The sequence below is a fragment of the Molothrus ater genome, chromosome 2 (genome assembly GCF_012460135.2).
Source record: "Molothrus ater isolate BHLD 08-10-18 breed brown headed cowbird chromosome 2, BPBGC_Mater_1.1, whole genome shotgun sequence".
In the NCBI taxonomy this organism is placed as follows: domain Eukaryota; kingdom Metazoa; phylum Chordata; class Aves; order Passeriformes; family Icteridae; genus Molothrus; species Molothrus ater.
In genome coordinates this window covers 114,885,376-114,900,321 of record NC_050479.2, presented here as the reverse complement: position 1 = coordinate 114,900,321, position 14,946 = coordinate 114,885,376, and the positions used below count along the sequence as shown (strand labels likewise).

The following is a 14,946-nucleotide window of genomic DNA, read 5'->3' as shown; positions in this document are numbered from 1 at the left end:
CATCCCACATCCCAAAGCAGTTGGAAAGCCAGCTTTGCTCCAAGCAGCAGGAGTCCAGAATTGCTGCCTGTTCCTCTCTCTCTTCCACCCCCTCCCACATCTCTTCTTCTGAAGCTCTGCTTGCTGTCTCTGAATTCCTGCTTCAAACCTGGGGCTGCCAAGACCCTGTGGCTGGCCCTGAGTGGTGCTGGGAGGGAAGGATTGGAAAGGAGAGAGCAAATGTCAAGTGCCTCAGAGGATTTCTTCTCTGTGGTTAAGGCTTAGCAGTTCTCTGCTCTTCTATGAAATCTCCTGACACTTTTAAACACTCCACACTCTTTATTCTGCAGTTTCTTGGCAGGTCTTTTTTTTTTTAATTTTATTTTTAACTGTATTTATTAAACCCTTTGACTGCAGCAGCGTGGGATTGCCGTGTCAGCGGGTTGCTTTGGGCTGGGGGAAGGAGGTGGCACAGCACAGGCCAGAAATAGCAAATAAAGGTGCCAGTGACCTTTGTCAGAAGGGACTTCTCACAATTTTAGAGGATGGAGCAAATGTTGCCTCAGTGGTAAAGCTGAGGCAACATTTGCTCCATCCTCTAAAATTGGGTTTCATTTTCCCTCTGGGAAACAGCTTTGGGTTATCTCCTAATTCAAATGGGATTTGTTATTTCACCCCATCATTTTTCAGACCTTTCTGAGTCTCCTGTTAGGAACATGGGCTCCTTGCTTTGGAAAATGTCACTGCTGCCAGGGTGGGTTTGTCCTGATTCCTGGGTGCAGACAACTGTTCCCCTGCCTTTGATAAAAACTGTCACTACCCTGTGTGGTTCCACCACTGATCTGGTCACAGAAAATGGAGTGGAAGACAGTTTAAAGAGCTTTTCATGCTTTCCAGACCATTGTTCTGTAATATCCAGATGACTTAAAAACCCCAGGGCATGCATTTGCCTGCTTAGTTTCATCAGAGAGGTGTGGGTTTTTTGTTTTTTTTTTTTTTTTCTTTTTTTAAACATGAACTTAACTCATGTGAGCATGAAACCAGTTTTCAATTGGAGAAGGCAATTTCAGAGCATTTTTGGTAGTTTGGGAGCCTTGCATCTTGCTGAAAGCCTGATATAAGAGGCTTTGAAAATTCCCTTTCTTTCCTGCTGTGTGTTTATGTGTCTCTGTGCATCCAGGGAAACCTCTGATGTTTTTGGGAGCTGCAGAAGCTTTGAGGAGCATTCAGGGTGGATGTTCTTGTCGAAGCCACCTGAGTTTTGCATATTCTAGGGGATAATGGGGAGAAGTGGACAGTGGGGAGGCATGGACAGTGTTGTGTCAGTGACTGCCAACACCCAGCAGGTATCTAAGAGAGCTTTTCCTCTTGAGGATGCTGAGGATTTTTCTAGGCTGGTTGAGACCTTCCCAAGGATTTTGATGTGAGAGAGGCTGGAGTGGGAAGGGGAATTTCTCTCCTCCACACCTGTAAGAGAGTCTGTGTTTGCAGCTATGATGGGGTGCCCTTTCTGATGCATGACAAGACTCTCAGGAGGACAACCAACGTGGAGGAGGTGTTCCCAGAGCGCGCCTACGAGCACTGCTCCATGTTCAACTGGACTGACCTGGAAAAGCTCAACGCTGGCGAGTGGTTCCTGCAGGTGGGTGCCATGGAGCCATGGGATCACAGCTCCTGCCCAGCTCCTCTTTGAGGGGGAAAGGTGTAGGTCCATCTCCTTGGTGGTGTGGTGCAGCTGGACCATGGTTAGTTCTGTCTCTCCTAAACTTAGGCTTCGTTTAAGCCATGTTGTCTTTCTGTGCCGCTTCTGGAAAAAGGGGCCTCAAGCCTGGCTGACACCACAAAGAACTTCAAGACCTCCAGTTATAATCACTTTTTTATGTGATTATAAAAAAGACAGAAAAAACAGCCTGTTATACACTGTTCCCCTTTTTTTAAAAATTTGATTTTGGGACAGTCATCTCCACAAAGAAAAAGTAAGAAAGTCTTTGCACTGGGGGATCCTGGGCTTTGTGGCAGTAATCCTGGGATGTGCTTTGCTTCCAGAATGACCCTTTCTGGACAGCAGGGTCTCTCTCAAGGGCTGACTACTTGGAGGCTGCCAACCAGTCAGTCTGCAAGCTGGAAGATATGCTGGAGGTGATCAAGGACAACACATCCCTCATCCTGAACTTCCAGGACCTGCCAGCAGCTCATCCCTACTACAGCACTTACATCAACATCACCCTGGAAACCATCCTGGCATCGGGGATTCGGCAGCAGGCTGTGAGTTCTGTGGGCTTGGGGAAATTTCCAAAATCCTTATGGTTTCCATGAATCCTTGTGTGTCTCCAGTGGGGCATCACTGGAAGTTGTGTTGGGCACAGAGGTTGGAATGGAGTACCTGGTACAGCTCAGGAGGGGTTCTTTCTCTCTAGGTATAAGGAAACTGGTTCTCCCTCTTTTTTTAAGTCCCCACTAAGGCCACAACAGAGATAGAGATGAAGAGCAAGAGAAGGACCATTAAAATGTAGATGTGGGGATGTGAAGTGGGATTTCTCCCTCAGGTTTTTGCTTCCCTGTTGAAAATGCACGTGGCTGTTTCTGTGCTGCTCTGATGCTTTGGTAGATGAGCGTCACTGAGTTACTAAGACCAGGCTGCTTGGAGCTTGGAGCTAGAGAAAGGTGTTGGAATGGCAAGGAATGAGATGACTTTAAAGGTCCCTTTCTACCCAAACCACTCTGTGATTCCGTGACCCACTTTACCTCTTGCAGCTGAGCATGAGCTGTTGATTTGACGTGTTTTGGAATCATGGTGTGAGCTCAGGGAATTCCATGCCCTGGGCTGGAGTGGTCCCAGATTTGGGAACCACATTTGCCATACCCTGTGCCCTTTCTTGCTCCCCCCACAGGTGATGTGGCTGCCAGACACGGAGAGGCAGCTGGTCAGGCAGGTTGCTCCTGGTTTCCAGCAGACTTCTGGCCTGAAGCTGGACGCAGAGCGCCTGAGGGAGAAGGGCATCGTGAAGCTCAACCTGCGCTACACCAAGGTCACCAACGAGGAGGTCAGGTACTGCCAGCCTCAGCATCCCTCAGCATCCTTTCCTGAGCATCCCAGCCTCTCTGGCTGCACACAGGGATCTTTCCAGATGGATTTGCCCTTGGAAGCTTGAGCTGGGCAAGCTTTTCCCTGCCCATCACCCAGAATCCAGGCTGTTTCTGGGAATGCACAGCTGCCTCTGGCATCTCTACATGCTGTCTCAGGATATGATGAGCTTCTTTGAAATACAAATGTATGAATTGGCTGATTCTTATTGCACTCACAGTTCTGGGAAAAGTGAAAGCCTTTCACACTGAGTTCCCTCTGAGTGCTGCTCCATCCTCATTAACAGCTGCCCTTTGTCTGCTCCAGGGCTGCTAGCACGGAATTTTGATTAGCCCAAAGTCTGGATATGCTTTCAGAAATTTCTCTTTTCAGAAGGAGAAACTCCTGTCCTGTATCATCTATTTAGGCTGATCAGCTTTTCTCTGTAATGGCCCTGGCACAGCAAGGGCTTCCTGTCCTGCCTGAGCCTGTATGTGAACTGTGTGGTGTTTTAGCTCCCAGCTTTGCCCCCTTTTCCAGGGAGGGCAGATTGTTTCTAGTAGGGCTTTTCTGGTTTTGAAATTTAAATTAAGCAGGTTTGCAGAAGAGAAATCTCCAAAGGAGCTGTCTGGCTGGGTATTAGAGCTGATGTAGGGAAGAGCTGAGCCTGCAGCTGTTTGAGAGTGTGGCCCTGTTTGGGGTGATCCAGCTGTGTCTGTCTGCCAGCAGTCAGTCCAGCTCCTCACCCTTAAAACCAAGGTTGTGCTTCACCTGCAGGATAATCCCTGCTTATTTTTCCTCCTGTTTGCTCTGTCCCATGGAGAGGGCTCTATGCCCACTCACTCATCTATCCCAGTTTAGTCCCAGTCTCCCATCAAGCCCACCTGAGCTGTCTCCAAAATAAGAGCCGTCACCTGAATGATTCTTGAACTCTGTGTGCCCAGCCAAATTTTGCTGCAGCCCTGGTTTAACACAGTTCTCTCAAATCTCCCCCAAATCCAGCACCTGGATGCAGCATTGCTGCAACCACCCCTGCCTTGAGCACCCCTTTGGAGCACCTTGTTCCTGCTGAGAGCTGGGAGATGTCCGTGTCTTGCTCTGTGTGACCTTCCACCTCAAAGTGTTCTGCCAGTGTTAAATTGCAGGGATTAATCTGTGCTGCCCATGTGAGGGAGATTGTTGATGCTTCTCCTTCATAGATGAGGAAACAGAGCAATTTCTGTGAATTATCTGGGTACCAGGTAATTGCCAGTGCTTGGTTTGCTGCTGACAGTTTTAGCTGCTTAGAAAATCACCTCAGGAGACTGGAAGCTGTAGCTCTGCAATTGTCCCCAAACCAAGGGCATGGAAGTTGCAGGAGGTGATGCTGGAGACAGGTCTGCCAGTGTTTAATTAAGCAGATTGCCCCCGAAATGTTACAGGCGTCTGAGGCAGATGCTAATTTCGCATCAGCACGATGAGATGGTTGTTCCAGAAACACACCATGTCCATCATTCCTGGGGAAGCATCTGAGATGGTCTGTGGCCTGTGCCAGACAGCAGCCAAGAGGTGAGGAAAGCTGTCAGGATCAAACCATTGCCCTGCAGTGCCCTTGGGCTGATCACAAGGTGCCCATGCCCTGTTAAAATCTCTTACTTTCCACAATTCAAACCACATAAACTCAGCTGGGGATGATGGCAAGAGATGAGGTTTGGTGGGGTCCTGCATGTCACCCTGTGTGTGCCCTGGCAGGGACTACACCATGGCCAACCTGAGTGTGAACCTGTACACGGTGAACGAGCCCTGGCTGTTCTCCATCCTCTGGTGCGCCGGCGTCCCCTCGGTCACCTCCGACAGCTCCCACCTCCTCCGCAAGGTGCCTTTCCCCATCTGGCTCATGGTAAGCACCACCCTGGGAGCCTCTGGCACCAGGAAATGCACTGGGAGGGTGTGGAGGTGAGAGGTTTTCCAGGGAGGTTTGCCTGGTATTGAGGGTTTTCCTGCTCTGTCCAGCTGAGCCCTGAGATGATAATGAATTGGTGCTGCTCTTGCACAATCCCATCAGCTTGCTCTTGCACAATCCCATCACTTTGGGTGGGATTCTTGAAGACTGCATTGCACTCCCTATTTAACCCACGTGATTTTTCCAGTTCTCCTCTGAGGGAAGAGCACCTTTGCAGACCTGCTGAGCAGATGTTTAGAATTGCAGGAGAAGCAGGCACACAGGTGAACCAGCAAACCAGGCCTCTGTGACTTGGCCAAGTTGTAAAATGAGTTTTTTGCCTGTTCTGAATCCCAAATTGAGGATTTATCTCTGGTTACCCCATTGCTGGACAATAAGCAGAGACCCAGTGATGGTGGTTCAGCTGGTGTGATGACCACTTAGATTGGCAACTGGAACCAGAGCTACCAGTGCCTGAAAGGACAGAAATCACATTTACAGCATGGGGCTGTGCCTAAAAGGTCCCATCTGCACTTAAAATGGACCTACATGGATATATTTCCCTATTTTCCCCCAGACTTGGATTCCCAAACAGCATCTTGCCCTCATCCTGAAGTTCAGCTGAGATAGGAAACTTTCAGCCCAGAGAGCTCTGAGAAAATGTCAGCGCACAAAAAGGAGGGAGAGTTTCAAATTGTTCCTGTTTGCAGTTTCCCCTGATAGTTTTGGATGACAGCCTGGCATTAGGAAGGTCATAAATATTGTGATTTATACCTAACCCCTGCAGCTCTGTGCTTTTCTTGCTCCTCAGTGGTAACTCCAGCCATGTGTGGTCTCCCTGTGGTTGCACAAACCCAAATGTTTAAGGTCTGCTCCTGTTTTCTGTTTTCTTGCAGCCTCCAGACGAGTACCACCTAATCTGGATCACGTCTGATCTCATTTCATTTCTTGTAATTGTAGGAGTTTTTATATTCCAGAAGTAAGTTTGTTACAGCTCTGCTCTTGTGTGTTTCTGACCTGTGGTTTTGTCCAGATTGTCGGGTGGAGGTGGGAGAGAGGAGTACCCTGAGCCTCAGTTCTTGGATTGCAATAGCAGGGGAAATATTCATTAAAAAATCCTTGCAAACAATAATTCCACTCCCAAGGTGGGATGGAGAATTGGATGCACCTTTTAAGAATGAGAGATCACAAATCAGTAGTGTCAGATGCCTTTCTTTGCTCCTTAAAAATGTGGAAGAGAAACTGTAAATGCTTTAGGGAAAAAAATGTTGACAAAGACATTACAATGCTTTAAAAGAAGAAAATGGGAGGGATTTTGAGATTCCACCACTACAGTGTTCAAAAAGAATCTGTTACAGTTGTCTTATATCAGTTTGTTCCTCTTTGGATGTAGAAATATTATGGAATCATGCAGTGGTTTGGGTTGGAAGGGACCTTAAGGATCATTTAGTTCCAACACCCCTGCCACAGGCAGGGAGTTACTGTGGGAAATGTTATGATTCTGCAAATCAAATCAGGTAATTAGTTAGAAAGAAGAAGGAGAAGCTCTACTCCAGAAATTGGACTTTTCTGCAGTAAAGGGCTTTCTCTTCCAAGAGCCGTGTGCAGGACAGACCCTTTTCCCTGCTGTTGCAGTTTCTCCACCACATGAAAGAGTTGCTAGCAGGGTGAGGATTTGTCAAAACCGAATCAGAGCTGAACTGCCCAACTACCACCTGCTGATGTGATTCAGCTCTGGGGAATGGGGCTTGGCATTTGGCCTTCAGTGTCTTGGTTGATTTTTTGGTGTGTTTTTGGTTGGTTGGTTTAGTTTGGTTGTTTTGGTTTTTTTCCCCAAGTCCTTTTTGGGGCAAACCAGAGCTGCTTCCTTCATGCAAGGATGAGGGGGTGGGTGGGAGCAGAGGCTTTGATGTGCTTGTGCTCTGTCCTCTGCATGGCTTCTGTCTCCTCAGCCATGGTAGGGACTGCTCCTGCTCTTCTGCTCCAGCCCCAGTGACAGGAACGTGGCAGCCTCTCCAGAGGGGGAATACCAACTGTGATGACTTCTGACTAACCTTTTTTTGCCTCTTTGCCTTGTTTATTTTCTTACTGCTCTGACTGTTGTGCATGTTCCTCCTCTTTCTCTCTCTGCTGCATTCTGGCATCTCACAGCTATCACATGATCAGGTAATTCTGGTGCTTTCCTCCTCTTTCTCTTTTTCATTCAACCTTCCTTTCTCTCTTTCTTTCTCCCTCTCTGCTATGGCTTCACTGCAGATGGTCAGGGCAGGATGCAGCTTTTCTGATGCTTTCCAACATCTGGCTTCAGGAGGGGGACCATGAGGGTGTGAGCATTGCACAGTCCATAGCCATGAGCAACAGGGAAGTCTGATGCTGAAGCCAGTGGATGTTTTGAAGGCAATCTGACCTCCTGTGACAATGATCAAAGTCAGTGCCTTTTAAAACAGGCCAGTTCTGAGGCCACACTGTAATTGGGAGATTCCCAGAGGGTGTAATGCTTTCTCTGTGGGAATAATCCCATGCAAAATATCCCCTTCCTTCCTGTATTTACCAGAGATGTTTGAGACCAGCCTCTATCCCAAAGAAAATCATGGAATCTATTCAATTATACAAAGTAGCACTTGTCTGAATGAATGGGGCTGATAACTGGAAAGGTTTGGCTCATCAATTGGGATCTCCCCCAGGTGCACCACAGTGAAGCTGGAAATACAGTGTGAAAACAAAGAGCTCTGCAGCAGGGGAGGGAACTGAGCCTGGGGTGCTGGATTTGAGGTGCCATCAGAACCCCAGATTTCTCCTCATTTTGGCCCTTCCCTCACCAGTCATTCCCACCCTTTGGAGGGAAGTGCTGGCTCTTGTCTGCACTAGTCTTTGCCCCCTCCCCAGTCAGACCGAGCTCTTCACATGTTCCCTTCTCCATTGCTCCTGCTCTGTGCCATGGCCTTGCACTCCTGAGCATTTGGTTGCCCCCACCCACTGCCTCGGGGTCAGGGTTGGCCCCTGCAGGTGTCCATGAGGTGCTCTGGTGTTCTGGTCCTGTGGCATCTCCCCAGACCAGGGCTGGGCTGAGCCCTCCTGTGGGTGCAGGGAGGTCGGGTGGTCTCCCCTTCTCTCTCCCCTTGCCCATGGATGAGGAGAGGCAGGCTTGAGGCAGGAGCAGGCACAGGAGGGGGACTCTGCAGCTGGCTTGGCTCTGTGCTTGCTCCATCTTACCACCTCAGTGCCAAACAACCCCATTTTTCCTCTCCTCCCCCTTTCCATGGCATTGAGCATCTCCCCTCCCCAGACCCCAGGGTCTGGCTGTGGCCCTAACCTGGTGTATGCTGTCTCTGTGTTGTTGTCCCAGTATTTTTTAGTCTGTTCCCACCCCGTGTCCGTCTGGTCTGCTCTGACGCCAGCCTCCCAGAACAGGACCTTCCTGCTGTCTCTCTGGCCTTTTTGCACGCTGCTGTCCCAAACCTGGGCCATCACAACAGAGTCCAAGGGGGTAGGAGAGGTGCTCTTTTCTATTCAACCAGCTTTCTGAGACCCCAAGGCTTCTGAGCACAGCACAGAGTGTTTCACGTGGTGTTGGTTGGAGTTTCATCTGGTTAAATGTTCTGGTGGCCCTTCTGAGAGGATATTTCAAAGGACCCCTGAGAGATGGGGTGACCCTTTCCTGGCTCACCTCTGTGAGAGGAGCCATCATCTCCTTGTGTGTGTTTTACCACCCTGGCTCTGCCCACAGCCACCATGGGAGGTGGAGAGCACAGAGCAGTGCCTGCTCCTCTGGGCAGCAGGAGAAAAGCCCTTGGTCCCTGCACATGTTTGACGCTGGGCTCTCTGTGCCTCAGAGGGACCCCTGTCCTCCCTGGGATAGCTGGGATCTGTGGGTCAGGGGTCACTTTTGGCCACAGAGTGACTTGATGCTGAAAATCCTGCTGTGGTGGGCAAAGAAAAGATTTGCACCAATGTGTTTTGGTCCTGATTTAGAGTTTGAGGAGGGTCTTATCCTGGGAGATCTTGCAATCACATTGGTCTTAGTGGGATCTGCCTGCAGGGGATACTAAGGCAAAAAATATGTTCTTCCAGGTCAGAGTGGCTCAGTTTAGATGATGATGATGATAGAAGAGAAAAAAAAAATTAATTGTTTTATACTTCAGTGTTTTTGCCTCCTTGTGCTTCCTCTGCATTGCTTGTGTCCATGGGTCTGTGAGTTGTGTCGTGTTGCCATCCCACCCCTTCTTTTCTGTGTAGCCTTCATCTGTACCCTGCTCAAAGCCTGATTCAGGTCACCCAGTGTCAAGCACTGGGACTTGGGAAGGAGGTGGGAACCCTACAAAACTGACACCAGCTGCATTTACCTGGGGAAAAAATTGCAGAACCTGCTTTGTGGACGTTGATTTGTCAGGTTGATGCTGTAGACCCAGGCTGGAGATTTGTGGGCTCCTCAAATCTTCTGCTCCTGGGGCTGGCTAGGGGGTTTGAAATAGAAGAGAAGGTGATTGTTTTGTCACCTTCGCTTGTGTGGGTGAGCCACTAGATGGTGCCAGCAGATCAGAAACCTCATAAGCCACCCTAAATCCCTGCTGTTTCTTCATCAAATAGTTTCAGGGCATCCCTGGCTCTGGCAGGGAGACTGGGATTTGCTGATGGCTCAGTGGGCTGTGGGCTGGGAAAGCCTGGCCTAAACATCATCCCCTTGTGATGGGATCTTGGGAACAGCTGCCTTGGCTGAGCCCACCAGGCCATGTTTTCCCTATTCCAACAGCCCACCTTCCCCTCCTACTGGGGATCTGCCACAGGGCTGCTCTCAGTGTCCCCAAGTGCCACATCCACGTGGCTGTTAAATCCCTCCAAAGATGGGCACTCTGCCACTGCCCTGGGCAGGAATATTTTTTGGGGCAGAAATATTTCCTATACCAAATCTAAACCTCCCCTGTCACAATCTGAGGTCATTTCCTTGCTGTGTCTCAGGTTTGAAACTTTAAATTGTCTCTGAGCTCTCTTCTCCCACAAGCCTGGCCATGGCACTCAGTGAGGGAAATCAATTTGTGGTTTCTTTACTTGGCTGGTTCTCTTATTCTGCTCCCTCTAAAAGTTTAAACACCTCTGTCTCCTTTGCACAACTGGAGAGGGCTGTGAGACAGCTACAGCCCTTGTGGAAATTAGTTCATGGATTTGTGAATCCATGGGCTTAATTCCCAGGTGGAAGTAGGGTGCTCAAGGTGCTTAGAGATGCCTGAGGTCACTCATCTCTGAACATCCTCCTGCCACGTGGGGCTGTGCAAGGGAGCAAAGGGTCTCTGGCACTGAGGGTGCTCCTGTGTCTGCAGAACCAGTCCCTGAGATGCTGTTCCTGCCTTGCAGGTGGCGCCTGGGCAGCATCAGGACCTACAACCCTGAGCAGATCATGCTCAGCGCCGCCGTGCGCCGCTCCAGCCAGGACGTCAAGATCATGAAGGAGAAGCTGATCTTCTCAGGTAGGGATGGGGCTGCTGGGTGCCTCCCTCAGCTCTCACCCCACTGAGGGAGGAGCTGCTCGTGATTCAGGGGTATTTTCCTGCTGTGGGTCAGGGGACTGGGCTGACCTTGCTGCACTGCGCTCATGGGATATGGGCGAGGCTCATGGGGGTTGGAATGGGATGATCTTAAGGTCCTTTCCAGCCCAAACTGTTCTGTGATTCTGTGGCCCATCCCAGCACTGATAAGCTCAGAAATCCTGCATTTAGCTTCCCAGGTTTTCCCATCTCACACTGTCCCACATCTTCTCCACTCACCATTGTCAGAGGCCAAAAAACCCACTGATAATGGCACATGTGACCATAGACATGGTGATGAGGTTGGCTAGACCTGGAATTCAGTGGCATTAGAGGTTGTGGCATTCCTGATATCCTCATGCTCCTCCCAGAGTTTATTTCTGTTGGAACACATTGGCAATGTGTCTATCACACTCCACCTCTAAGAAAGATAGCAAAACTGTGAGCAAAGATGGAAATGTTTAGCTTTAAAAGGTTAAATGTGGTGCATGAAGCTGGAAAGCTCACCTTTGAAGGAATGTGAATATAATCCCCCCACCCCCTGAGCTTTGTTATGGGTTTTCTTTTTTTGTATTTAGGGTCTGGAGATGCCCAGCAGGGATCAGGGTTTAGTGCTCTGGGCACAGACAGAGCAAAAAGGCAACATTGCTTACTGTGTGAAATGTCAGCCAGAGGTGCTGAAAATCAGGTATAAATCCAGGGAACCCAGACAGGGAAAGCAGCTTGGCACAGCAAAATTAAGCTTCCCTAACATGTCCTAGACATAAAAACCCATAGAGGTGGGGAGTTCAGAATGAAGTTTTGTGCCTCTGAAGCAATTATTCCTGCTTAGGGTGGATGTTTCACCATTAAAAGACTGGTGGGTGCAGGTTTTTCCCAGTGAAACCAGTGACTGAGGAGCCAGTCCTTTTCCAGGCTGGGCAGGGATTAGGTTCAAAGTACCACTCTCCCACAGGTGACTTGCCCAGCCTGTGACAATGACATCAGGTGTAGGGGGTGGGGGAGGCAGAGGGGATCCAGTTCTGCTCTGGTGCTGGCTGGGTTTTGAAAGGCTGAAATGTAGAGCTGAGCTCCGGACTGGAGGCAGAGCATGTTCAGAACTGGCTGTAAATGAGAGCAGATCCGAGGGATGCCACGTGCTGGGACTGCATGGCTGCTCAGCAGCTCCGTTCCCCATCCAGGGGGAAGCTCCTGGGATGACCTCCCTGCTTTCTGTGCCCTTCCCAGAGATCAACAACGGCGTGGAGAGCACAGATGAGCTGTCCTTCTGCTCCGAGAACGGCTTTGCCAACGAGCTGGTGACACCCACGGACACCAAGCTGCGCATCAACTGAGGCTCTGCCACCACCTGAGGCTCCGTCACCACCTGAGGCTCTGTCACCTCCTGAGGGCTCTGCCACCACCTGAGGCTCTGTCACGCTCCTGCAGCGAGAGCCGTGCTCTCCTGCCTTCCTCCCTGGGATGGGAGCCTCTGAGGAACTGCTGCTCGGGCAGAAACCTGCTCCCACTCCCCACCACTGGCTGCTCCACCTCCCTGGTTGTGAGGCTGGGGGGCTTGTTTTTGTAAATATGTAGAAAATCTGAATTTTTTGTCTTTTTTTTTTGAGTGTAATTTTTCCAGGGCATGAGTGGAAATACTGTGTTCATTAAATCCTCAACCTTATGGCTGAAGTTTTTGGATCTTGATGTGAGAGCCTGAGTCCCCCTGGGGGGGTTTGGGAGCAACACATTGGACCTGTGTCCCATTTCTCCCCCTTTCCCTAATCCAGTCCTTCCCCTGGTGCAGCGACTGTGTAGCTGAATGTTGTGATGTTCTTGTGAAGTGTTGATTTTGTTATGGTTTCTTTTCTTTTGTTCTTCCCCCGTTCCCCTTTTCCTGGGCAATGAAATTGTAGCTCTGATGCAACAGGAGGCTGTTGGGAGAAGAGAAGATTGCCTGGGAGAGGAATTCTCGCTGCTCTTCCCTGCTGAGGTTCAGAGCCAGGGAAGGGCTTGCACTGGCTCAGTCACTTGGGCACCTGCTCCTTGTCCCATCCTCCTTCCCCAAAGCCTGGCTGCTCCATGGGGAATGGCCTTCTTGGAATGTCCTGCCAGAGTTTTAAAGGCAAATCCTGGGCATTGGCTGCAGATTGGTCTCTGCTGGCAGCAGTTCTTGATTTCTATTTTTTTTTCCCCTTTTTCTCTCTTCTCCCCAGGCTGGGCTCTGCTGGGAGCCCCAATGGCTTGTGACAGGCAATGCCATGGGCACCGTCACTGCTGGGATCTGGCTGAAGTGCCTGCCACTCCAAGTGGCATTTGCAGTCACTCCTTGCTTCCCTTCTGGGAGAGGAGGTGGTGGTGCGCTGGGAGCTTCCCCCTCTCTGGGCCGAGGAGATGCCCCTGGGTGAAGAAGTTGTAAATAGTCTGGAAGGCAAAGCAGCCCTGGGGTGTAATTTATTCCTGCAAGGAGACCTTTGCTCCTTGCTGTAAAAGCAGGATCTTTAAAGCTGCACACTCGTGTCCTCCAAAGGAGTGATGGTCTTGCAGCAGATGCTGGTGGGATCTCAAGGCAGAGGCTCCCATCAGCAAGGTTCCAATGCAAAAGGCTTTAACCCAAAATCTTGTGCCAGAGGTTAAAAGTAAACAATAACAAAAAAAAAAAGGTAAAAAATGAAAAAAAATAGAGGAGAATGCAGTCTGGGGAATGCTGATATACATCACATTCCACACCCAAAGCCACGAGAGAAACAGCCCTGAGCAGTTTCTTCTTGTTTTGGAACTGCTCTGTCCTTTTAAGCTGAAATCCAGTGGGATTTTGAAACCCTGACGTTTGGGCTTAGTGTCTTAAGAGTTGGGGGCAAAAGTGGCCAACTTAACTATGTGAAAAAAAACATGTTGATAATCACAATGTGAATTTTGATGCTTTAAAAAGCACCACCCAAAATCAATTGCATCTTCCCCAGGTTTTTATGTGTGTAAGTGGAATAAGCCCCTCCTCTTACCTTCCCCAAATACTGTCCTTCTCCATGGTACTCTCAAGTCCATGAAATGCAGCGTGTCTCGTTGTGCAGAAGTGTGAGACTTTGATGGATTTGAAGGTATTTTGAGAACGAAGTTGCTTCTCCCTTTGATGTGGTGCTGTATTGAACCGTTCCTGGTGGATTGTCATTGCCAAGGGAGAGATGTTGTTAAACCTCAGCATCTGTTGGTGATCACCTGCATGTTCTGTTTCTATCCTTGGAGATGACTTTATTGAAAGGTTAAATGCTTAAAAGCTTGGAAGTGATAAAAGCAAACCAACAAAGAGTTGTTTTCACAATTAACTTCTTTTTCTTTTTTTTTTTTTTAACAAGATCCAAATTTCATGCATAATGCACTGACTGTTATTGTCCTGAATATTTGCTACCTTTTTTTTGGAAAAAAAACCCCAGAGGACGATACGTTTTTGATGAGACTAGAGCTAGATCAAAATAAACTCTGCAATGCTCTGTGAAATAAACTGTCAGTATTCCCCTGCCAGTCTGTCATTGTTTTGTGTTATAGTACTACACAGAGGCTCCCACTGCCTGATCCAGAGAGTTATCCCATTATTTTCTTTCAGGCTCAGCAGCTCATTTTAGCCCCAAAGGTTGAAAATCCCCTGGGAGCAGTTGGAATCAAGAGCAAATCACACAAAAGCCAGGCTGGGAGAGAATATGAGACATTCCAGAGATTTACTTATCCCAGTGCTTTTTTAATTTAACGCAGAACCCCTCTCTTCTCCTTAGACCCCATATCTTTTAATTTGTTTTTTTTTTTTTCCTCAAAAAGAATTCCCTGCCTAAGTTGGGGAAAAAAAATCCTCCAAATTATTTAGGGGGTTTGGGATGGGTTCAGTTGGTCAGTAGGAGCAAGAAATTGGCAAGAAATTGCTTATCTCTTGGGTTCAGCGAGAGGCTCAACGTGAACACGAGTGAAAATAAACAAATAAAAAAATAAAATCAATAAAAATAAAAGCAATAATAATATAAACAATAATCATATAAAAATAAAATAAAAATAAAATAAATATTCTTTATTAAAGCCCCAATGGCGCTGCAGTTCCACCGCCGCCCACCGGAGGGCCCTGCTCTGCACTGCCGCACTGTGTCCGCCAGACGGCGCCCGCGGGCCGGCGCCATCCCCGGGTCCCCTCCCGGACCCCGCCCCCGGTCCCGTTCCCCGCCGCGCAGAACGGGAATTGCGGCTTTTCCGATTTCAAACCTTCAACTTCCAGCAGCTCTTCCCATGGAAAAGCTTCTAAAAGATAAATCCGAGCACTCCGCTGTGCTGCGCACTTCACTTACAGCTCCCTTACAGCTACACATCCCAAAATATTCCCGGGATCGCTAAACCAAATCGTTTCCAGCTAAAAACACAAGTAAAACGTGTCAGCATGCAAAGCTGTCGCTGGCCTTTCAAGAGATAACTTGAAAAGTTTCCAGCTACATCTTGCAGAGATAAAC

At 48.9% G+C, this 14,946-nt stretch overlaps 1 protein-coding gene across 4 annotated transcripts in view; it reads left to right on the top strand.

The window, feature by feature from the left end:
- Positions 1-13,981, top strand: part of GDPD5 (glycerophosphodiester phosphodiesterase domain containing 5) — a 101,973-nt gene extending 87,992 nt beyond the window's left edge. For 2 of the 4 annotated variants that reach the window (XM_036404243.2, XM_036404244.2), the window contains 8 exons: positions 1,471-1,621; positions 2,026-2,244; positions 2,871-3,028; positions 4,775-4,922; positions 5,861-5,943; positions 7,116-7,130; positions 10,314-10,426; positions 11,711-13,981. In XM_036404243.2, the coding sequence (XP_036260136.1) occupies positions 1,471-1,621; positions 2,026-2,244; positions 2,871-3,028; positions 4,775-4,922; positions 5,861-5,943; positions 7,116-7,130; positions 10,314-10,426; positions 11,711-11,817 (994 nt within the window). In that variant the 3' untranslated portion in view covers positions 11,818-13,981. The remainder of the gene's footprint in view (positions 1-1,470; positions 1,622-2,025; positions 2,245-2,870; positions 3,029-4,774; positions 4,923-5,860; positions 5,944-7,115; positions 7,131-10,313; positions 10,427-11,710) is intronic. The other 2 variants (XM_054518629.1, XM_036404247.2) reach the window with 2 other exon arrangements.
- The last annotated feature ends 965 nt before the right edge of the window (positions 13,982-14,946 follow it).